Source organism: Dromaius novaehollandiae, chromosome 3 (genome assembly GCF_036370855.1).
Source record: "Dromaius novaehollandiae isolate bDroNov1 chromosome 3, bDroNov1.hap1, whole genome shotgun sequence".
Lineage (NCBI taxonomy): Eukaryota > Metazoa > Chordata > Aves > Casuariiformes > Dromaiidae > Dromaius > Dromaius novaehollandiae.
Genome location: NC_088100.1, coordinates 63,628,514 through 63,653,548, shown reverse-complemented (window position 1 = coordinate 63,653,548; position 25,035 = coordinate 63,628,514). Strand labels below are relative to the sequence as shown.

The 25,035-nt window shown below is 37.3% G+C and overlaps 1 protein-coding gene across 19 annotated transcripts in view; it reads left to right on the top strand.

The window, feature by feature from the left end:
* Nucleotides 1–25,035, top strand: part of AHI1 (Abelson helper integration site 1) — a 121,588-nt gene that overhangs the window by 45,194 nt on the left and 51,359 nt on the right. For 16 of the 19 annotated variants that reach the window (XR_010388376.1, XR_003262114.2, XR_003262115.2 and 13 more), the window contains one exon: nt 3,742–3,859. Coding sequence is in view for 16 of the 19 variants with exons in the window: in XM_026119977.2 (XP_025975762.2) it covers nt 3,742–3,859 (118 nt within the window). In the remaining 3 variants the exon portion in view is untranslated. Of the gene's footprint in view, nt 1–3,741; nt 3,860–10,270; nt 11,573–12,363; nt 12,448–22,147; nt 22,979–25,035 lie in introns of those variants that run through there. The other 3 variants (XM_026120029.2, XM_064509022.1, XM_026120038.2) reach the window with 3 other exon arrangements.

Here is a 25,035-nt window from a genome sequence, read left to right as displayed (position 1 = left end):
AAAACACTTGCCTCAGGCAAACATAGTCCACATCTTTCAGTTTTGCCTATATCTGCGTGATTACAGAGGACCTACCACAGTGGAATCCCAGTCTTTGTTGGAGTCCTTCTAACACTGCTGCAATAGAAATAATTGCATTTTACATAGACGTAAACCTGACTCAAACTTATATTGCAAATTTAAAAATTGTAGCACTGTTTTCTTAAAGTTAAATATTATTGTTTCTGTAGCTCTTCCAGCATTGAGAAAAAGAAATAGCAGAACTCATGTTTTGTTTTCATTTCAATTCTGTTGTCAACTTTAAATTCTATAAAATCATGTCTGATGTCTGAAAAATTAACTGTCTTTAAAAAGAGTGTCCTAAAGGCCTAAAATTTCAAAAGGGAAGCCTGAAACTAAAAGAATAAGAGGTAGTATAGATCTGTTCAACTTGATTTGACTTGCAAGTACATATGGAAATGCTGATTATATTGGTTGCAAAGGTCATCAAGTTGCATTCTCAGGAAAAAGAGAAATTGTTATTGTCAACTTGTCAAGTCTTGCAGTATTCCCTTTTTTCTGATCTCGTGAAATTCACTTTTAATGTGAAAACCAGTTCCACTGAAAATGTATATTTGCATAATTTGCATAGAGCTGCCTTAACAGAAAAAAGAAAATGCAAATCAGCTTTGTTTAAACTTGGCAAAAATTATGCAGGTTTTTTTTATCTCTACAAAAACTAGATTAATTTTATAACTTAGTTTTACTTAACTTGGGATAGTAGTAAACTGTGTCTTTGATAAAGCTGTGGTTTTTGCATGAAGCAAGCAAAGACTGTTGTGAAAAATAAGTAGATTGATGGTTGGCTATCTTAGCCAACTTTGCTCGTTGTTGTAAAGGTATTTAGCAATCCCTTCCCACAGCATGCATTTCAAAAATAGTGATTGCTTCACTCTGTTCTATAGGTAGTCTCATATGTGTCTGTTGTAGGAAAATTTAATTAATTTTCATAGGTAATTATACTTCACCTGGAAGCAGTTCTGCTAAATCATTACTCCTTAACTATTAGCTGAGTGCTTCTTTCCTCTCTAACAGTGTTGTTCTTTTCTCTTTGGTCCTTTTAGAGTTTTAATTAATATTTAAGAGCTAGTGCCACAAAGATCATAAAAATTTCTGCATTTACTTCAGATGGGCAGGCTTTTATAGCTGAGCTTCACTGCTTTTAAGGAGGGGTAGGTAAGACTTTTTACTCTTGTAAGACTTCTTAAATTTAAAACTTTTCACACTTCATTTGAGTATCTCTTTTATAAAAGCATTTTTTTGTCTTGTTATTTTAAGGGCTTGGAGAGGAAGGAAGGATGGTAAGATAGAACTTAGTTTGCATTTTGAAAGGGCTGATTTTCTTAAAGGAAAACTTCAGGAACATATTTAATCTTCTAATGTACATGTCTGTTTGGCATGTATAATGAGCGTATTTGAGTAATACAGCAGGAAAATAGAAGTGAATCAAATTCTGTACAGATATAATTTACATACAGATTTTCGTATCTCTTCATTCAAGTACCACAATCAAGACAAGTTTCTCCTGATTTTTTTTCTCTCCCTAGAGTGAACCAAAAAAGTATCTGTAAGTGCTAGTTTTGAATAGTTTACTCTGCTGTGTTTAACTTGATTTCCAAAGGCTGATATAATCAAACTGTCTTCATTCCCTAGTAATTTCTGAACCAATTGTTTGATATCAAACATATTTGAAAGGGAATTCCAAGAACTTTCATGGGGATACTTCTCTGGACCACATACGCTGGTTTCACTCACTGAGAAAAAAAAATGCAGTGTGCACTCACCCAGAAGTTCATGCAGGAGGGAGATCTTTCTCACTACAGTCAACTGTCAGTAACAAAAGATGAAACATCGGAAAACTGGGATTGACATGTTTGCAGAGCAAGTTATTTTTCTCTGTTTTAGTAAACATGTAAGCTAATGGCTTTCCACTGTATTTGTGCATATCAAAGAAAACTTAATTTACATATGTAACATAAAAAGCACTTACATATGTAACAAAATATAAAAATATTTTTTTATTCAGAAAAACAGCCCTCTCTCCATACTGCTTACATTTCACAATTACTATTTTTAACATTCAGTTGAGTGCATACACTCCAGTAAAATCCAGCTGTTATGCTTTTGTATCATGTTTGCTGCTTAATCTGATCTTCTGTCTCACTTTTCTTTCTTGTCAGTTTTGGAATATAGTCATTACAGTTGCATGCAATTGTTAAGACAGTACTCCATTATACAGAGTAAAAGACAGTTTTTATCACATTCTTTTTGGTAGAATTACAGCCGTATTACTGCATGAAAACCACATACAGTAAGATAAAGGTCTAGTGTAGTAATTATTTAACCTTCCTGTAATTGATTTATGGATAATATAGCCCTAAAAATATGTGCAGAGTAAACTGACTAGGGTTTTCAGATAACAAACAGTCAATTACCTGACAGTTTGCATCAAGCTTTGATTAAATAGTAGTGTTTAGGTCCAAGGGATGTAAGCACATATGTAAGTGTGCCTATAATTAAGTATGTAAAAATGTATATGTGTTGGCATCATCGAAGCCTGTTGAATTGCTTAATGTCTGTTAAATGACAAAAATAGTTTTATAAATTATATAACTTTTGAAAATAAGTTATTGTTTCACTTTGAGCTGTCTCCATTTCTTTAAGTAGAAGTTAGAATCCAGTAGATTGAAAACTGTTAAAATATCGTTGTTATATTTTGGTTCACAGCTATGGTTTAAGAGTCTGTAAATGACCACTTACATTTATTCTAAGTTGCGGAATAGATTTGATTTATTTTGAAAGGGTTAAGAATTATATTGTTTTTCGTAAATCACTCTCTCAAAAGTTTTTGCATATGAACTTGTTTTATTTGAAGGTAATTAAGAATATTTTATTTAAGGTTTATTATCCTTTCCTTGTGGTCATATTACAAAGGTGGCCAATGAAAATATGTTTAACAAACAGTAAAATTCTGTATTTGATCATGTAAAAACTTTAGATTCTCATAATATATTATCCCAGAGAGCCTATGAAAAAATATATCGAGAATAAAGTTTGGGAAAAGTTTATGCTTTGTGATAGCTGTATGTGTGCAAAGAAACTCCATAGCAAATCATATTTTAACTATCTTATCTTCGTTATGGAAATAAGGACATATACTGCAGGTGTCTTTTGTGTAGCTTGCATAAAGAAAGTGTATGGTGTTTTGGTGTGCCTATACCATATTAGTCTGCAGAAATCAATTTTGACTTAGTATAGGTTTAACCTTTTTTCAATTGTTCTAATACAAAGTAATCTCTTAGAGGCAGTGTAGTGTAAATACTAAAATGAGAAGTTATTTTACATTTTTTCAGTTTGTTATCGTATATCAATGTAATTTTATTTTATACACTAACATGCAAAGAGAATTTGCAAATTCAAACAGTTCTGTTCCATTGTTTTCACTATTTGGTATTTTTTGTGTCCATATATAAGCATGGAATTCCATTTATAGCTCTGTCAATAATTTTTCCAAGTTGTGTTTTCAAATATTCTAAAAAAGGCTATTGAAATTGCTGTGTACCGTCCATTTGACTTTCTTTTTTTTCCCCCCTAGAATTTAATACTTATTTAGAGTAATCAAATATTTCTCTTTTAGCCATTGCATCAGTAAGTAACCCAGGAAATTACACTTCATTTTCTGATTTGCCTTTCCTATTACAGGCGAGCTCAAATCTCTTGCTTCCTGCGCCATCATTGCTGTCACCACACTCCAAGTTAAGACTGTCAAGCGCTCTGAGCACTTCACTGAATCCTCCGTATCCTTTCTCTACTAAAAGTGGTAAGTTTTTTTAATTTGATTGCTCTCTCTAGGGAAGGGGTAATAACTTTTGAGGTGATGTTTTGCTGTGAATCTCTTTTGTGGAGTGGTCAGGTTGTTATAGGTGCCGTTGTTTACACAGCCAGTGTAGTGTGATACAGCCCAGTATTGATATTTGTTCCCTTGTAATGTTTTTTCTTCAAGCTCTACACTTATTTATTAGTGCTTTAAGTTCTTAAACCAATGTGTAATTAGCAGCTTTTCTTAATTTAACATTTTGTTTTAGGATATCTTAAACAAAGACACCGCAAAACAAAAAAAATCACATTTAAAAAAGCATAATTATTAATGTAAGAAAACAGTAATAAGAGAAATGACTTATTTAGGAAGTATATTATTCAGTCAACTCTTTGCAGTTGTGTTAAATATGTTTTTAGGGTTTGGGGTCTTGTATTCATGAGAAAAAACTAAGCAATGAAATTATGTATTTTTATGATACTTGTTTGTTTTGACAGTATCTTGTTACATTGCTAATCAAAATATTTAGTAGCAAAATGGATAATTTCGTGTCTTTTTTTGGGGTCCTGTAAGACACAAAATTGTTAGCTTAGTCTCCAAGTGTTGTCATTTTGTATTCCTGAGCAGAGTGGAAAGAAGTAGGGGGGAAAAAAGAAAAATATAAACTAAATAGGTAGTAGAGAATTAAAATATAGATAATAAAAATAGGAATAGTCTCCATAATTATATAGAATTGTCTCCTAAAGGGAGATAATTTTCTTCATAAATTAAGTTGAGATTACTTTTCAAAAAAAAAAAAATTCTCAACATGGGCTAAAAGATTGATTAGTCTCAGAATCACTCTTATCACTAATTTACAATACAAATGGCCAACCACCAGTTAACCTCTGTATTTCCATTTTTCTGTCTAAAAAAGAGAGTTGTTAAAGCTGTGATAACATCCATCTATCTCACAGCAGATGCTTAGTTTTTCCAGGGCGTGAAAATCATATAGAAACAATAGAATAACTTTTCTGTCTTATATATTGTGAATATTTAAAATAAGTGGACTAACCCTTTAAAGAAAATTAACATATACCTTAAGTTGTGTTAAGTGTTTATACCTAATATTGCTCAAACCAATGCACACATTATTGTCTTGAATTTTACTTTAGATAGAAGCACAGATAAATATGTAGATGAAGACCTTTTAGTAGCATGCTCAGACTTAAATATATGCTATAGCTGTTCATGCATGCTTCCAATACAGTTGTTGCCAGAACTGACTAATGTTTTAACACACTCTTCAAGCACAGGGTGTTACTTATGCAAGGAAAGTAAAGTAAAAAAGAAATAGAGATAGTGCTGTGCATGGTACATTTTAAGGGTTTTTCAATAGACAACAAAAATAACAAGTAAATTTAGATTCTTAGGGGAAAACAACGTAAAAGACTAGTGGAGCATAATTGAAATGGATTTTCCTGTAAGAAAATCTTTAAAAATCTTAAATGACATGTCTTTGGTATTTTGGGGGGCTCCAAGTTCTACTACTGTGTTTAAATTGCTATGCTAGAGTTGTTTCATCAGAATGTAAGTTTCACTCTAGTTCATCTTTTCCCATTGATTATGAAGTGTGAGGATAGATGCTGGTATCTACAGCTCTTCCCTGTCAATTTAGTCTTAATTTTAAATAGTATGAAATCTGCACTAAACAGATCTACTCATCTTTGGAGTGTGCTGGGAGCACAAAGACTCTTTCTGTGCTAGTTTCATATATACTCTATATATGCTTATTTGTATTTATTATAATGGACCTTGCATCATTAACAGCTGCCTGTAATAAAGGGATCCTTCATTTTGTCTACTGGATAGTTACATATTCCTGAAGGTTTTGTTGGCATACTGATACTCAGGTTGTTCTGTCTGATACTTCCCACAATTCCCTGTTACCTTTTTGCATTTTTGTTTAATGCTTCTTAAAGCAGAACACAGAATTCCTATTACAGTGAAGTCCCTACAAGGTAGCATGTGTAAATTACTGTTAACATTCTTTTTTAGCTAATAACCAGTGCATAAGCATGCTCTACTAACTTGATAAGGTTGTACCTGTTGTCTTGTGACATGGACAGTGTGGCAGCCTGGATACGTGCAGCACTCTGTTCTTTTAACAAGGCAATTTTATTAGCTAGGTCTTCCATTAGGTAGAAACATTGGAAAATCTGTGTAATCCACCTTTGTGATTTTTTGAAGGTGGCAGAATCAGTATTTTGTCTTTAATCTTGAGTTTTGCACGTGTTGCTTAGGCATCTTAGCTTGCTTTGTTCTAAATTAAGTCATTCATTATTTAACCAGCAAATACAGTGCTTCAGCACTTTTGCCCAAGCAGAGAACATCCTTTATGTGAAAGGGAAGTTAAGGTCGTAGAATCACAGAATCACTGAGATGGGAAGGCACTTCTAGAAGTCGTCTAGTCCAACCCCTCTGCTCACAGCAGGGTCACCTAGAGCAAGTTGCTCAGGGCTGTTGTCCAGTCAGGTTTTGAGTATCTCCATGGACAGAGGCTCCACAACCTCTGTGGGCAACCTGTTCCAGTGTTTGATCACCCTCACAGTAAAAGTTTTTTTCTTATGTTTAAATGGAATTTCTTTTATTTCAGTTTGTGCCCATTGCCTCTTGTCCTTTCACTGGGCACCACTGGAAGAGTCTGGCTCTGTCTTCTTTATTCCCCCCATCAGATATTTATACATATAGCTAAGATCCCTCTGAGTCTTCTCTTCTCCAGGCAGAACAGTCCCAGCTCTCTGTCTCTCCTAAAATGTCAGATGCTCCAACCTCTTAATCATCTCGGTGGCGTTCCTCTGCTCATACTCATTCTAGTATGTCCATGTCTCTCTTGTCATGGGGAGCCCAGAACTGAACACTGGACACTGGATGTGGTCTCACCAGTGCTACATAGAGGAGAAGAATCGCTTCCCTCAAACTGGTTCTTCCTAATGCAGGCCAGGAGGTTCTTGGCTGCCTTTGCCACAGAGGCACATTGCTGGCTCATGTTCAACTCATTCACCAGGACTCCCAGGTCCTTTTTTGCAAAGCTACCTTCAGCCAGATGTTTCCCAGCCTGTACTGGTGCATGTAGCCTTTCTTCTCCAGGTGCAGGACTTTGCATTTTCCTTTGTTGAACTTCATGATACTCCTGTCAATCCATTTCTCCAGCCTGTTGAGGTCCCTTTGAATATCAGTGCAATCATGTGATGTATCAGCCACTCCTCCCAGCTTTGTATCATCAGCAAACTTGCTGAGGGTGCATTCCATCCCTTCATCCAGGTCGTTAATGAAGATGTTAAGCAATACTGGCCCCAATATTGGCCCCTGGAGTATAACACTAGTGACTGGCCTCCAGCTAGATTTCATGCCAGTGATTGCAACCCTCTGAGCCCTGCAGTTCAGCCAGTTTTCAGTCTACCTCACTCTCTACTTATCCAGTCCATATTTCATCAGTTTATCTATGAGAATGTTATGGGAGACAGTGTGGAAAGCTTTGCTAAAATCAAGATAAACATACAGTGCTCTCCCCTGAATGCTGTGGAGTGCTGTGCAAGAGGTGTATTACAAGTTTTGTCATGAGTATGGTTAGAATTACCAGAAGATCAGTATTATTAGGAAAAAAAGTCATAGATTTTCACAAATCATTATTACTGAAGTAGGTACCAAAAAGCAAATACAAGACATGCAGATGAGCTTGTTTCGTGTGTGTTAAATTCTGTGCATTTCATTAGAGAGATTTCCTCAAATTTAACAAAATTAATTTAAATTTAAGAAAACTTATCTTCTATGCTGTTCTCTCACACAGACCTTGTTAAATTTGAGAAGAAGGCATGGAACATAGGTTTTCGTAGTGATCATCCTGATAGCCTGTCGGTCGGACCTTTTCTGCAGGACTGTAATTCATTTTTCCATATCAGATTTTCCTGTGTTTGTGCCTCAGTAATGCTGCAGCTGAAATAGCTGATAGCTATCTCAGTGGTCTGTAAAGATTGCTAGATTTGTGTTTTTGGAGCAAATCACCTCCTCTAAGTCTTGTCTTTTGTAATTTGGATTCTTGGAGTCTTGTGGCTGATCCTAGCTTTGACTCTGCTCAGATTTCTCCATGTTTTATATACAGCAAATTACTTTATTCTCATTGGAATGTTTAGTAAATTTTAGGGAATCCCTCCTAAAAGTATGTAATGTTTAAGTTTCTGGCACTGTGTTTTTTTTTTTTTTTTTTTTTTTTTTTTTTTTTTTTAAGCAAATTTGTCTAATGCCTGTCTTTTGTAGTCACGATTGGAGTTTTATCTTCCTTGTGCTGTATAGCTCTGCTTTTGCTCATGTTTCAGTGCTGATTTTATCATATCCATCCTCTGGCACTGCTCTGCAGCACTACACTGTGGCATGATCCAGTACTCTCAGCCATTCCTGTCTTTTCCTTCTCACGTTCTCATCTTTGTACCTTCTTTCAGGATGACCCATTTCCTGGCTGTTATTTTTTAAACAAATGAGGAAGTAGAAAAAGCTCTAGTTTTCATTTATCTGTTTTCTGAGAGACATTAAAATCTGCACTGTTTTTTGTTGTTTTTGCCTTTTGCCTTCCTCACTAAAATTGTGAGTGTCTTTGCACAGTGAAGTCACCTCCTTACAGTCTCATGTACTATTTTACAGATGTGTGGCATGACATGAAAGAATTGGCACACTTCTTTAGGCTTTATTCAGCAGTCACTTTTAAATTCAGTAACTCCTACTAAGTTCAGGGCAAGTTTTCTAAAATAAGCTTTAGGTTTTAAATAGTTATAATTAGCAGTGACTCTAATAGTTAACTGTATGGGAGATTGAAGTTTGGCTATAAATATTGCACAGACTTTTTCACTAAAATTCTCACTTCAATAAAGCCAGGTAATTTAATTAAATAAATTAAACCCTCATATGTATGTTAGTATCATTGATTATTGCAGTATTATTAGGTTTGTGGCAACTTTTTTCAATGTTTTATGTAGCCTCCCCATCACTATAATATCTGTCTTTTGTACTGCTGTGATAGTCCATGGAGGACTTAAATGGGTTTTTATTTTGACAATTTTTTATTTTGAGTATATTTATTTTATAATATTCTACTAATATTATGTGAAGATAAGAGTTAGTGTAATTTCTTGGGTTTCCTGGGTAGAATAGTGTGTTGTGACTTGATTATCAAAGTTGATGTGCCTAATTTTTCCTGAGTTTGGGTGGTTATGTGAGGATTTAATACTTTCAGTAAGGACTGTTTGAATAAACGTTAGCCCCAATGGCTTAAAAGTCCCCTACATAAAAAAGGTCTAAACTTGCTTTTAAAAATAAGTTCATATTTGGAGGAATGGATCTGATTCATTATTTTGAATATTTGGAGTTGACAGTGTTACAACCCAACATTGATTCTTATGATATGTAAACTTTAAAAAGATACAGTGAAGCTCAGTTACTATGCTTCTTGTGTCAGAATTAAGATATTACATCTTAACAGAGAGTGACCAACACCATTCAGTCAATTCACAGATCAGATAAATTTTTGCTTGTCGTGTTAGCAATTGCACAGAAACATAGGATCTTCTGATAGAGCTCACTTGTACACAGCAAACTTCACTCCTTGAGAGGGAATGAAAGCAAAGATGATTTTATATTACTTTTGAAGCACCGCAGTACTTGTATCAGCTTGATTTCAAGCACAGTTTTGATGGGATGGTGGATACTCCAAGTTTTGTTCTTGGCTGTCTACAGCCCGGTTAAGCCTGTTTAGAATGATTAGATCATAGATGCTCTGACTACAGCTGTTTTCTCTGACTAGATCTTCTCCTTTGTGGACTGAGAGAGGCTGGAGGAAAGCTACTAACAAAATATTGTGCTAGTCCAAGGGGAATGTGTAGAAAGCTAGTTCGTTGTGGCCTAATGCTTTGAATCTTGTTATTAAGAAACTGGGCGGGGGGGGGGGGGGGGGGACTTTGTTATACAGACTGTCATTGAAAATGTCCTGTATCAAATGAACAATTGAATTCTATCAGTTTTACTATTAGAATAGCTTACTTTGAAAATGAACAGTAATAAAATATCCTAAAGAGGTTCAAAAGATATTGAAAGAGAGGACAGCATATATATTAATTGAAGGCTGTGAGTATATGTTGTATACATTCCAAGGATAACATGAAATACAGTATTTGTAGTGTATCATTGGCTATGTTTGGGTACAGGTTGGTGAGGTTTTCAAAGGTGGCTAAAAGAATTAGTTGACAGACAGATGACTAAGAGAAAGCATGCAGTACGGCCAGCAGCGTTGCAGGCTTTCCCACACTGCTGTACTGAAGTTATATAATACTGACCTTGAGGGATTTTTCTTTTTTTTTTCTTCTTTTTTTTTTTTTTTTTTTTTAGTGGGAGTGCCAGTTGGATAAACCTGTTTACTGGGACCTGATTCGTGCAAGTGAATTGAACAGCACACAGATCACTGAATACATCCATTTTTATTTTTTGATCCTAGTGTTGTACTGCAAATACTGTATTTTACCAAGTTTAAAATAGGAGTGAAATCTCTTCTGATTCATCTTTTAAGAGAGATAGCTTTTTTGGGTTATATGTGTTTTTATATGCATGTGTGTAAAGGAGAAGGTAAAGATAAGAAAAGATCTCTCAATTTTGTCTTGAAAAATCTGGGTATATCCATTCCCTGTTGAGCTTGAATTTGTGTTGCCTCACTAGCTCATCGAACAGTTTCATTTAGATTTGATGTAATGAGGAAGGCAGTTAAGCCTGCAGAGCTGTACAGATTGGAGCTATAGAAATGGTGTAGCAGTTTACCATAATGTCTGATTTCAGCTGAGAGAGCTTTTGAGTCATTCTGAGATGTTTCTTTTCAGCCTTGCACTTTCTTGAAATTGGCACAGGAGCATAAAATGGTCAAATACATAGGTAGGAGTGATTCAATGCCACACTCTTGCTTGTAAATAGTCTGAGAGTAGGGCAAGATACTAGCAAGTGACAGGTAATGATGGAAGGTGGTTTTCATTCCTTTTCTACATTGGAATCCCTAAAGGGGGAGGGTACAATGATAATGGGGGAGTAGGTAATGTTTAATATAAGGCACTCATACAAATTCATTAATATTGGTGAGTCTGCTGGGTTTTTTTGTGATACTGATTAAGAAAAGAATGAAATGAAATGATGCCTGTGCAAAACAATTGTAGTAGTTCTGATTTTATCCAGCGTTCTGGTCCTTTCTTATTTGTTTTTACTACTACAGAGGAAGAGCTGTGAGCTTCTTGTTCGCCGTGGAGCTGTGATAAAAGCCTTCATTTTATTAGGCAATGTAGTGGTGAAGATCTCTTTAATTAGTATTCCACTAACCATTTGGGGTTTAATCTCATTTAAAAAAAATTCTTTAAGAACTGTGTATAAATTTGGAACACTTTGTCCTATAGTGGCCATGCTAAAATAGAGAGTGGTCTAAGAATATGTGAGAAGAAAGCTTGCAGAAGGACAGGATCTTTTACTACATTAATTCATATATTTAAAAAGAGGGATGTACAGTGAGATGAAAGAAATCTATGCCCAGAACTTGTCGCTTACTTTTCAGTTATGTTTCTATGTTTTTATACAATTTTCTTTTCTTGCTTCATCATACCTTTGAAGAACTGGTCCTACCTGATATATGTTTTTATGAACTTGACCTCGTAAAAATTTTCTAAAGAACTCCTCTCTCATTTAAATGAATTAACTAGATTCCCAAAAGTGCAAGATTCACATTTTTAAGGTGCTGCAATAGCTCACATTTTTAAGGTACTGGAATTTTTTGGAAATGTGGCATTTTCATTTAATTACTCTAATCGCAAATTGGTTCTAACTTTGAAAATTTTGCCCATTAACTGTCTTTTATTTCGTAGTCATAATGTAAAAACATGAATTGACTTTTTATTATTTTTATATTTTCATTACTCTTACAGGTATCTAATTGCAACTTTGCAGAATTTTAGACTCAGAGCAATTTACAGCAGTTCAAACAACTTGAATTATCATGGAAATAGAGCATTTAGAAGATGCAAGTGTCAGAATAATTTGATATAAATCTTAGTGATCCATAAACCTGAGGGAGGGAAATTCACATTTTCCTATAATTTTTAAAACTGAATTGCTTCTGACTCTTTGGATTAACTGTGCATGTTTTCTTCCTTTTGGAAATAAGATTACATTTTCCCCTCAGTTTGGGTATAAATAATATTAGAAAACTGTTAAGAGAAAGTACAGATGACTAGCCCTTTATAAAGTGAATATACTTTTGTTTTAGTTCCTAGGTTTTTGTTTATATTATTCTGGTTTTTTTCCTCGTAATAAGCAAGGTATCTTAGATAATATCTTTACATTCATTATAAGAGTGGATTTTAACTGTAAAGCATTGCATATTCACAGAGAAATTACAATAAGGGGTTAAGTTTTAAAACCAATAACCAGAATTTCTCTTTATTTTTCAAAAGAGGGTGAAAGAACTGAGACGAAGTACATGCTAAGCAAATAAATTAGATCTTCAGCAAGTATGAACTGACTTATCCACACTGAAGTAAGTTAAAAGTATTTTGATTAAAAGCAGAAGGGCTTTGGGTTTAAAATTTCCAAGGGCAGCTTGGAAAGTATCAAATGGGATTACAGAGCTCTGGGGATGGTGGTCAGCAGTGTGAGAGCCCAGGTCATTTTCTTCTCAATCCTGTCAGTGAGGAGGAAGCATGGGAGGAGGAGGAGATGGATACTGCAAGTAAACAACTGGCTGCACAGCTGGTATCGGCAACAAGGTTTTGGTTTCTGTGACCACAGGACCCCATTTGAAGATCAGCAACTGATTGGGAGAGATGGGACCCACTTCACTGAACAGGGCACACGTGTCTTTGCCAACAGGCTGACCAACCTGATAAGGAGGGCTTTAAACTAGGAAAGACGAGGGAAGAGGAAAGTTATAGAGACCATGCAGTCAGCAAAACAGGGCTCAAGTGGGGGTGCCTCCAACATGCAGCTTAGGAAGCATGCATCCTTAGCATGCAGCTAGGGAAATACCTACAAGACAAGGCTGTGGGGAAACCTCTTGCACCCCTTCTGGAAAATCAGCATGCTCGAATACCTCTCTGAAGTACCCTAACTGCCTGTACACAAATGCACACAGCATAGGGAATAAACAGGAGGAACTAAGAGATCTGTGTGCAGTCACAGGGCTGTGATCTCATTGCGATTACAGAGACATGATGGGATAGCTCACATGACTGGAATGCTGCCATGGATGGCTGCACACTCTTTAGGAAGAACAGGCCAGGAAGGCAAGGTGAGGGTGTCGCCCTTTATGTGAGAGAGCACCTGGAATATGTTTAGCTCTGCCTAGGGGTGGACGATGAGTGGGTCAAGAGCTTATGGGTAAGAATTAAGGAGCAGGCTAACATGGGTGATAGTGTTGTGGGTGTTTGCTACAGGCCACCTGATCAGGAAGAAGCAGATGAGGCCTTCTACAGACAGCTGGAAGTAGCCTCATGATCATAGGCCCTCGTTCTCTTGAGGACTTTAACCACCCTCCTCTGCTGGAGGAACAACACAGCAAGGCACAAGCAATCCAGGAGGTTGCTGGAGAGCACTGATGATAAACTTCTGACACAGGTGATGGAGGAGTCAAGGAGGAGAAGTGTGCTGCTGGACCTTGTACTGACAAACAAGGAAGGGCTGGCTGGAGATGTGAAGGTTGGGGGCAGTGGGCTGCAGTGACCATGAGATGGTGGAGTTCAGGATCCTGCAAGGAGGAAGCAGGACTAAAAGTAGAATCACAACCCTGGACTTCAGGAGAGCAAACTTTGGCGTCTTCAGGGACCTTCTTGGAAGAATCCCGTGGGATAAGGGCCCTAGAAGGAAGAGAGGTCCAGGAAAACTGGTTAATATTCAAAGATCACCTCCTCCAAGCTCAAGAATGGTGTAGTGCAATAAGCAAGAAGTCAAGGGAAAGGGGCGGGAGACCTGCATGGATGAACAAGGAGCAAAATGGCAAAATTCAAACAGAAGAAGGAAGTGTACGGAAGGTGGAAGCAAGGACGGGCCACTTGGGACGAATATAGGGACGTCATCCAACTATGCAAGGATGGGACTAGGAAGGCCAAGCCTCATTTGGAGTTTAATCTGGCAAGGTATGTCAAGGACAGCAAGACAGACTTCTTTGAATACATCCGTAACAGAAGGAAGACTAGGGAAAATATGAGCCTGCTACTGTGTGCCCTGTTGACAAAGGATGCCAAGAAAGCAGAGAGACTGAATGCCGCCTTTGCGTCAGTCTTTACTGCTAAGGCCAGCCCTGAGGAATCCCAGACCCTGGAGACCAGCGGGAGAGTCTGGAGAAAGGAAGACGTTCCCTTGGCTGAGGAGGATCAGGTTAGAGACCATTTAGGCAAATCTGACATCCACAATTCTATGGGCCCTGGTGGGATGCACCCACGAGTGCTGAGGGAACTGGTGGACATCATTGCTAGGCCACTCTCAATCGTCTCTGAAAGGTCATGGAAATCAGGAGAGGTCCCTGAGGACTGGAAGAAAGCAGATGTCACTGCAGGCTTCAGCAAGGGCAAGAAGGAGGACCCAGGGAACTACAGGCCAGGCAGCCTCACCCCCATCCCTTGTAGGGTGATGGAACAGCTCCTGCTGGTTGCCATGTCAGAGCGTGTGAAGAAGAAGGTGATCAGGAGTAGTCAGCATGGATTCCCAAAGGGGAAATCATGCTTAACGAATCTGATAGCCTTCTACGATGGGATGCCTGGCGGGGTAGATGAGGGGAGAGCAGTGGATGTAACCTCTCTTGACTTCAGGAAGGCTTTTGCCACTGTCTCCCATAACATCCTCATAGGCAAGCTCAGGATGTGTGGGCTAGATGAGTAGTGGACAGTGAGGTGGACTGAGAACATAAATGGCTGAATAGCAGAGCTCAGAGGGTTGTGATCTGTGGCACAAAGGTTAGTTAGAGGCCAGTGGTATCCTGGGCTGCATTAGGAAGAGCATTGCCAGCAGGTCGAGGGAGGTAGTTCTTGCCCTCTACTCAGCCATGGTGAGGCCGCATCCGGAGGACCGTGTCCAGTGCTGGGCTCCCCAATACAAGAGAGACATGGAGCTACTGGAGCAAGTCTAGCGAAGGGCTACTAAGATGCTAAAGGGCCTGGAGCATGTCTTTTATGAGGAAAGGCTGAGAGAGCTGGGCCTGTCCAGCCTGGAGGAGAGAAGACTGAGGGGGCATCTTAGCACTGTGTATAAATACCTGAAGGGAGGGTGTAAAGACGATGTAGCCAGACTCTTTTCAGTGGTGCCCAGCGATAGGAGGCAGTGGGCACAAACTGAAACACAGGAAGTTCCATCTGAACATGAGGAAAAAGTGCTTTACAGGTTGCTCAGAGAGGTTGTGGAGTCTTTGTCCTTTGAGCTAGTCAAAAGCCGTCTGGACAGAATCCTGGGCAACATGCTCCAGGTGACGCTGCTTGAGCAGGGGGGTTGGCCTAGATGATCTCCAGAGGTCCCTTCCAACTTCAGCCATTATGTGTGTTAATTTGAATGGGTACTCCACTGGGAAAAATGATCATTCATTTTAAGGTATTCTTCTCTCACCTTTCACTTTAGGGAAAAGTATAAGAGCGATGAGAGTAAGAAAAGAAAGATAAGGTTTTTTAAACTTCTTTTGATTTGTTTGTAGTGGGGTAGAAAAACTGAAAACTTTAACCTAAAATATTTTTCTCAAAGTTATTTTTCTTTTAAAACATTATAAACACCCATTACAGGATCTTGCATATGCATCTCTGGTTCCTTTTTAACCTATTTTGCTATGCCATTTGCATTATGAAGGCAAGGTACGTCAGTATAGTGTCTCACTTCCTTCAGTGCAAATAAATTATGACAACTCGGTTGTCACCTGCAGCCAGCGTTTGTACGTAGTTCCTTGATCTTAGCGCTTCTCTTCAGTCACTAGAGCCATCTCCAGGATGCTCTACCTTATACCCGACCTTTTGTGTAAACAGAAGTTAGAGTACCAAGACATGGCTGTATCCTCGCTGTGGCTCTTTTGCCATTCAGGCGATGCTGGAGGGAAAGATGCAGACCATCCGTAGAGCTCTGTGGCCCTCTCATGCTGTGCTGCCAGCACCAATTGCCTGTGTCAGAGTTCTGGCCCAAGGCGCAAATACAGGACCTTGTTCTAAGCTACAAGAGCTTAGTGATTATGTTTATAAAATGAATAGTAAAATTAATTTTTAATTTGAAAACAAAAGATGTATAAATAGGCTCATCTAACCACAAAAATGTTCCAACAGAGTAGTAAAGACACAGAGACAAAACCATTAACATTAATGACAATCTAGTTCTTCTGTTTTAAAAGGTTGGTTATCCAGTTTCCTCTATCTGATTGATAAGATGTTAAAAATGTCAAAGAGTTTGTATTTTCTAGTTCAACTTGCTAGAATTGTTTATACTGAGATCAAAGATACGCATGTTCTTTTATTATATGTTCTTTTTCATGTTTCTTTTAGGCAAGTTAATTAAAATATTTCACTAAAAATTACACTAAATACAGAGCACAATAACAGCAATCTTTGAAGATTCCAAAAACTTTATCAAAAGAACACCATTTATATTTACTTGAAATTGGTGTATGTTAACGTAATTACTGCTGTGCCTTCAGGGTAAAGGAAGTACTCTCAGCCAAATTATACAAGGGTGTGGATTAAATGAAGCATTACTCTCTGGTTGGCAGCGGTGGGTATAGATTGCAAAATCAGGGTGTGACGTAGTACTGTGGAAAGACTCTGCCAAAAGTGATTTGGCCTGAGTGTGCGCTTACTTTTTCAATTATGTCCTATCCTAAAACAACTAAATCTAATTAATTCCTAAGTAGAGAGGTCCTGTTAACTGTTTTCAGCCTGAGCTCGTCTGTAGTTTCAAACAAAGCTTGTCTGTATTTTTTGAGCTGCAGAGCCACGAGACAGCAAGTGTTGACAAAGTGCATGCTTAAATGCAATTCCAGCTGGTTTTAGAGGTGAAAACAGTGCACTACTTCTGCCCAAGGGCTGTGCAATAAAGTATCAACAAATAATTTCGGCAGAAAGTTCAGGTCAGCAAGGCGGCTCTCTGTATAGCAATAAGCATGGGTGAATAAGGCGAGCAGATTGATTCTGTGTATTGCTCCAGTCCTTCTGACCTTATCATTTCCTGAGGAGATGGGAGGACTGTAGAAAAAGACCCTGTAGCAGCCACAGTGTGCAGGAGGGAGGCTTCCCCACACCCCCAGAGAGGACCTCGATCCTTTGATTTCATTCCTAGTTTTGAAAAGTGAGCAAATACCAAGGACGTTTCAAACACTTCTGATTTTTAAGGTACGTTATCCTTGCTTGTTTGGTATGCATGCATACTTTTTCAGATATTTTTTAAAACCGTTGTTAATTTTATTGATGTATCTTTTTCTGTGTGAAACAACTGGGTTTTCAAGGACTCAAACACAACTTCTGTTAATCTAGTTGCTGAAGCACCACATTCAGTGAAGAGCCAGCTTCCCTCGCGTGATTCAGTCTGCTGACTTAACTCATTTAAAATTAACTTTGGATATTTCTGGTCTATGTTACAGTCTTCAATTTATGCATGTACTGTGGTAACAAGGTATCTCATAGTAGCTTGCTATTGCTTCTGTTGATCCTGTAGAGGAGACGTACAGAAAAATGAAGGCCTCTGTGGGTGCCTAACTCAGATATTTCTGTTGTCAAACAACTTTGTGACTTGATAACATTCACAGAACTGGCCCCAGCATGCTGCTTTGCTCCAAGTGAGATGAGAGTTTCACCAGAGCCTGCATCCTCACTGTTAGCATTCTTTCTTGTTCACAGGAGGTTGTAAGGAACAGTGACTTGTTGCTCGTTGACTTCAAATGAGGTGGCATTAGACCTCTACATGTCACTCCTTCAAACTTTCATTTGGGAGTTTTCTGCACCCTTGTGGCACACTCCAGTGAAAGAACCAATTGCACAGGTTCCTTCCTTATCTTTCTCTTCACAAATGGGGCTCAGTCTCCACAGTTTTTACTTCCTCAGCCAAAGAAAAAGATCAGAATGACATGCAGACAACTTTAAAAAAAAAAAAAAAAAAAAAAAAGAGAGAAGAAAAAGGAAAATCTCTTTAGAGCATTTCCTGCTCACTGGACCCCAGGCTCAGCTCCAGCATGCCAGACAATCCCTTTTCTGCAGAAGACTCCTGTCCAGGCTATATAACAGACAGTATTTGAAACATGGAAGACGAATTCTCATCTGAAGATTGATTCTAGCCTGTCACATCCCCATTTGTTTCTAGATATCATATCCCCATTTCCTGTCCTATCAGTCTCTGCTGTTTTGAATAGAGGGCTGCTGTCTCTATTTTAGCTGTCTGTGCTAGCTTCTGGTGCCTGATTGGTTGAGGTTTTTCCAGATTTACTAAAGCACATTGCAGTTACAGATCTTGATATTGGTATTCCTGGAATCCATTCAGAGCCTGACAGGTCAATGGCAGCAGACTGCTGCAGCTAATATGGCAATAACTAATACATATAAAAATGGTGTTTACTTAATAATACATGCTGAGCACCTTTTGGTGTGATAAATCACCTAGTACCAGAAGATATTCTGAGAATTCTTTCGTCTTCTACTACATTTCTGGTTGTTACTATCCAGTAGTAAAGCATAAGAAGCAATTTCACAGTTTTTTTTCTGGCAAGAGCTGTAAATGTGTAGACTCATGTTGTAAGATATCATTTTATGTACTGTTTTTCAAGTGAAGAGAATGAACAGGCTCTGCTTTCCTGCTCCTTACATCTTTGAATTTTCATTTTGGATAACCACATTTAAGCGGAGTTCACCTCTCTAGTAAAAAAGGGTTGTCTTATCTTTTAGATTTTTTGCCTTAGGCTGTCTTGATTCAGAGGAGATAGCAGGGAGGTTTGTCACCTTCTGTGTTTATTCAGAAGAATCTACTGCAACAGAGCTCTAGATATCTTCCATGTGATACTCATTGCTGTTTGAAGAACTTTTCTTGTGGGCTAGGTACTCTTACAAGCTAAAACTCCTTTAAGGACTCCAAGTCACATTGAGGTATTAGAATTTTTCATTTTAGAAAGGAATACATTCAAACTTGAATATTCATTTTGAACTGCCTATCTATTAATTAGTAGTAAGTAACTTTTCATCTTTTATGTCCAGCAGCTCGATCTAGCAATGTGTTCAGCCCAATTGTATTTGTTCCCAATTTAGCAGCTTTTGTATAAAAGGAAGAACCAGCAGGAGAAGAAAAAATTGTGCTGCTGCTATTTGGGTAAATCTGAAATGCAGTGCCCACTTAATGCATATGTGTAATATACCACATTGTGTACCACATGATAACAGCACTTGATACCAGTTCATAACAGTACTTTATAATAAAGTTCTTTTGCTTGTGCTAAAGAGCATAAAATCTACTTCCATCTTTCTTTGGCTATTCATACATGTAAAGCATCTTCAGAAACTGCAAGTGCGGTTTGAATCAAGGTTCTTCCTTTAATTCAGCCTTTCTTCTTATCCAGACAAATACTTTTCAGGGTAAGTTCCAAGAATTCTGCAAAGAGAACAAGGTGTGTCCAGAGTTGTGTCTGTGTCGCTAGTGTTTGAGTTGATAATTTGACACATGTAGATGTGCAAAAACCATCTAGGAAGGTTTAACACCTGTGTGCTTTGAGGTGAGCAAGTCTATTTAGGGATATGCTTTAAGAGTCCCAAACTTTCATAGTGTTATTAGACAGTCTTTTATGTTTTGTACAGTTGTGTGGTCCTTTTGAAAGCATAAAACCAATGTTTGTGTTACAGCAATGAAGTCAGTTTTGAATAAACCCAGGCATCCTTCACAATGCATAATGTATAGAAAGAGGGTACTTCCATAGTAGGGCATGGAGAAGAATTTTCTGTCATTTAGTGTTCAGAACTCAATAATGCCATTTTGATTACTGATGAGTGTGAAAACTTAACAGTCACTGCTTTTGTATGGATTTGGGTTATTGGAGATGCAGTATGAGCCATAGTCAGTAGTTATTTTAACCAACGGTATTAGTCAAGCCAGAGAGCATGAGGGCTATAATTAAGGTTAAATGTTAAAATACAGCAATTTATATCAGTTTGGCACTCCCTGTGTGATGATGCGAATAAAGCTCTCATGGTACTATATTAAGTATTTAGTCAAATTGTATTTCATGGTATTATAGTAAATATTTAGTAAAATTTTATTTCTGTATTAGTTTTAAATTTAAGCTTTTAAAATAGTTTTGTTCACATCTTTAGACTTGCTGTGCAAATACTCCTCGTTGTAAAATTGCTATACAAATAAGAAACAGGATTAATTGAATGGAACTATATAACTTGCTGTCTCAGCACTGAGACAGTGCAAAGTCTTACTTTCTTCTCATACCAGATGCAGTGATTTAGGCTGCTGATTGAACCTTGATGAAAAGTCAGTTCTTTCCAGGATACCCAGAGTTGTGACAATCTGGTCTTGCCCCAAAGCTCCACACAGTCCCTCTTTATGAAACGCCTGTCCTTGTTTTACATCTTTTACTTTTCCTCAGATCAGGTGCTAGCCTGTAAAAGAAAGGGAGTATTGCCTCTTAATGATGCTCCTTAGAGTTTCCTTCCCATGTTTATATTTTGCATATCCTCCACCTCAGGAAAATTACTGTCTACAACGGATTGCTTTCCAGCTCTTTGTCAAGTGATAATTTAAGCTTTCTACCAGGGTCTCCCGTAATAGAAGAAGGCCACTAATGGCCAAGTCATCTTTTTGACTTTCTCTAACGCAGCATAGCAGTTGGTGTTCACATACTTGCAAAAACAGTCTAATTTCTGCACAGTGGCTGAAGGCTATGAGTATGGCAATGGTGATGCTTTCTAAAAAGCCACTGCCACAGAAGTAGTAGCAGGTTGCTATTGCATTCTAGAAAACTTTGCAGACTCTGTAGGTCAGGGGAACTGAAAAATCAATATCCTTGAAACCTGTGCCTAACAGGATCTGTAACATACTGTTTCAATGTTGGACTTCACTTAATTTTTCAGTATATTTTTCTCTGTAATGGATGATACCAGCCTGGTATTAGTCTCACAGTATTTAATGATACGTGATTAGATAATAGCGTTTTCAGATTTTGTTACCAAAGTTGCTACAGGCTATTATTTTATTTCCATGTACAGATGGAAAGGAATTAGAAAGGACTTACTCATACATGTTCTAATCACTGATGAACTCTTCTTAAGAGTAATTTATTTGTAAATTGTTTGAAAACTTGAAAGTTTGTGCACGCACAAAAACTTACGTGGGACACACACATTCTCATGAAATATCTGATGAATGATAGCTTTTAAGCTACAGTGTGGATAATAAATTTTGGATTGTATTTTAATGACATAGTCTTCTCTTTCTGAAAGTACAATAAGTGTATCTGCTATGCACAGATTTTTATTACTCAGTTAATTTTAGACCATATTAAAATTAAAAAATTAATACGGTTTCCTGACTTAGTTTATGGATTGTTTGGCAATGTCATAGAATTTCTTGGTAATGTTTTCTGAAAATTAATATTCTGTACTAGCTGAAAGTGCTAGTTAAATAGAGAATAGGCTGCAAACCAGTGGCTATTGTGTTCATGATAAAGACCTGAAAGATCAAGATGATTATTTTTTCCAGCATATTGCATGTGGGTTTGCTGGTATTCTTTTCCCTTGAATGTAAATGTTACAAAAATACTACTCAAGCAGTTATAAGACTTTGTTTGTTTGGTGAAGACTGAATTGACATTGTGAGGTTACTGGGTAATACAGAAACTCATTAGTTCACAGCATGCAGTAACTTTATTTTCTCTGAGAAAACTTTCCATCGCAAAAATATTAATGGGTGATTTTTGAAAGTATTTATTATATTCTAAGCATATATTCTTACAGCTTTTCATTTGCAGACCAGTATGCTAATTTGGTTCATTCTATGAAGCTATGGGATAATACTGGCCATCGCTGAAGTTTTTTTTCAGTTGTGGGAGGGCCCACGCAAAATAAATTACTTAGTTTTCCTTCCTTGCATAATTTTCACTCTGTCTTTTCATCCTATTCAAGCATGGTTCTTAAACACATCAGTAGATCTCCTAAAGTGAATAGCTACTTGTCTTTTAGAGTTACAGATATAGTTAAACTCTGTATCTGATCATGACTGATTACGTATTTTTTGTAACAGATGAGCATAAATCCTGCTTAAGTGGTCCATTTCCTCTGGTTTACGGAGGGGAAGTTCATGCAGCACAACAGAAGAAAAAATACTACCAAACCCGTATGAGAAGGCTATTACTTCAATGTTGGGCATCCACAAGCCTAGGGAACTACAGGCTTAGTTGTGTCTGTATTTCTCAAATGTATTTTTCCACAGGGTAACACCACAAGCTTTATTTATTATAATGCAAAATAAGTTTGGATTTTTTTTTCAAATTTAATTTGTTTTTTGCTTTTAAATAGTCTTGATGAGCTTAGCAAAAACAGTAGTGACTCTCAGGATATCAGCAGTGCTGGAAGAAAAATAACTTATTAATACAAAGTATGTGTTGTAGTCCGCATTTTCCTTAAATCTGTTTTGTCTGCTACCTAGGACTTGTAAATAATATTGCCAATCTGATTGCAGAATGCTGATGGCATCTATGCAGGTTTATTGGTGTTTGCTGTGGAGTCACTTTCCATTCTCTCCATTGTAGAAAAAAAACAACTTATTACTATAACCCCTGTTGATTTTCAGTTGTATCTAATTCCATTATGATGTAACATTAGAGATTGTCATAAATTAGCACGTTCCTTATTAGCATGATTTCGATATATGTGCTTTACTTCAAAAGAATGCTTTGGACATTTGCTACTACTTGCATTGTTTATATATGGTACTGTAGAAACTTAACATTTGCAAGAAAAATGTAATATGATGGTTTGATAAGATTACTCAGAAATAATTAGGTGGGTGTGTAGGCTGCTAAATGTATTTGATTTTAATCTCTAATTAAAAAGCTGGGATTTTTTTATTGTTTTTGTGATGCAATGGTTTTTGCTTTGTTATACCTTGTATAAAAGGGGGCCAAATTCAGCCTGTTCATTGTGCATAAATACTGGATAAGTGTGTTCATATGAAACAGTATTCTCAAAGCCATCAATGGACTATCTCCATAATTCCTTTTGGAGAGTTATTCTAAGATTCAGACCAAATAACTGTTAGTGCCCTTCTACACGTTGAGGCAGGAATGAAAATGATGGCTAACCTTGCATGCATATCTCTATGCATTCTTTTGGCTGATCGTAGATATTATTTGTGGGATATGGCACTGCCAGAAGCATAGAGTTTTTAGTATTAGTGCTGTCTGGTTCTGAGATCTCTAATATGAGGATTGGAGTAGGTTGGGGTTGCAGCGAAGGTATCCCTTTACAGATCTGCAGGTGTGACTTCAAGCCTTGCTGCGTTGCACTGCCTCAGTGTTCCCTCAGCTCTGCCATAAGGGCCACTTGGGCTGGGGAGTCGGAAACAACCAGGTATAGTAGCTACTGATAACTGTCAGTCCTTTCATATGAAGTTACTGTGTTTAAGCACATTAGATGAGCTGTCTTTCTCAGCTTAGGAGGAATATGACTGACTCATAGTTTTAAAAGCCTGAATTTTCCCCATCCGTGGAGTTGAGGCATCTGCTGGAAAATAACTTGGTCTGGAAGAAGCAGCAGCAATATATGCGAAACTGCATAGTACTGAATTGTGTAAGTCTCTAGAGGTACCTTTCTACATGACTGTTATTAATACCAGTATTTAGTAAACAATTGTTAAAAAGGTAAGTGTTGACATGTATCTTATGGAAAGCTTATCTCCTCCCCTGCAGATTTTTCTGTATAGAGTATTGTTTTGAAAGACAACCACAGTCTGATCGGTTCACGTAAGCTCCCAAGTTTCTTTTATTTTTGTTTTGAAATGCTCATAGTATTAATGAGGATTGGGAAAGGAAATGGATGAGAAGTTATGCTTTGCCATCTATCAGTTCTGTTTTGGCTTAGTTGATTTTTCTTGCTGCTGCCATCCAGATCAGTCTCTCTGCACTACCTAGAGCAGTCACATCTGGCAGTAGTAGAGCTAAGGCTTCTCTCATTTCTGTAAATATACAGCATGAGAATAGTTCTCATTTCTGACTGGTAAAATAAATCAGTGGAAGTTTCTTTTTATTGTCCTAATTTGTATAAAATATATACAGAGAGGGATTTTATTTGTCCTTTAGTTTTGTGTTTTGTTTTCAAGTGGATGGATTTAGATAACAAAGTGGAACCCCTTTTAGGAAATGAGAACTAAATTAAAGATAGTTCAGTCTTTTTCAGATGGCTGGAGAGATTTCCTAACAGAAGAAAAATGTGGTAAAGACAGGAGTAATAGAATGAACTGACCTGTCATGGAATAGACTTCTGCAGAATACACTGCAATATTTGGATGTTTTTAGCAGACCTTTCCATTCAGTAGTGATGCCATCTCAGCACTTTTGTGTATACACTTAAACCTAGCTTGCGAGAGCTGTCTATTTTGAGGATATACATTTTAAGTAGTTTGCAAGATACAGGATCTCAAGAGAGTTAACCATTTCCTTTGGCCTTGTGCTAGTTACTAAATGTAGTCTATTCCTTGCCTCATTCTGAGCTGCTTTTGAACATGGTTTTCTTGCTGCACAGCTTGAGTGAAATGAATTCAAAACTAGCTATAAAAGCTCTGGTGCATGTTAAACTTTGCTGAAATGGTCTTCAGTACATTTTGGTCCTGTCCATTCTCCTGTTCAGTTTGAAATATATTCAAAATCATAGGAGCTAGACTGAATCATGTTTAGCAGCATTTGAAACAGGTTTTCACCTACAGGTTTGGGTATTAGTAAAACGTATATTTTTCTCTGGTAAAATAAAGAGGTAGGTCTATGTTAAGTGGGTGCATCCATTTCTTTAATTTTGTGTGAACTGCATCTGAAAATGTTTGCAGCATGTTTTGAAAGTATTTATGATCCTGTTTTTAAGTAAAGAATAACAGTTTCTTATCCAATATATAAACAATTTTTTTTTTTATTTTATGAA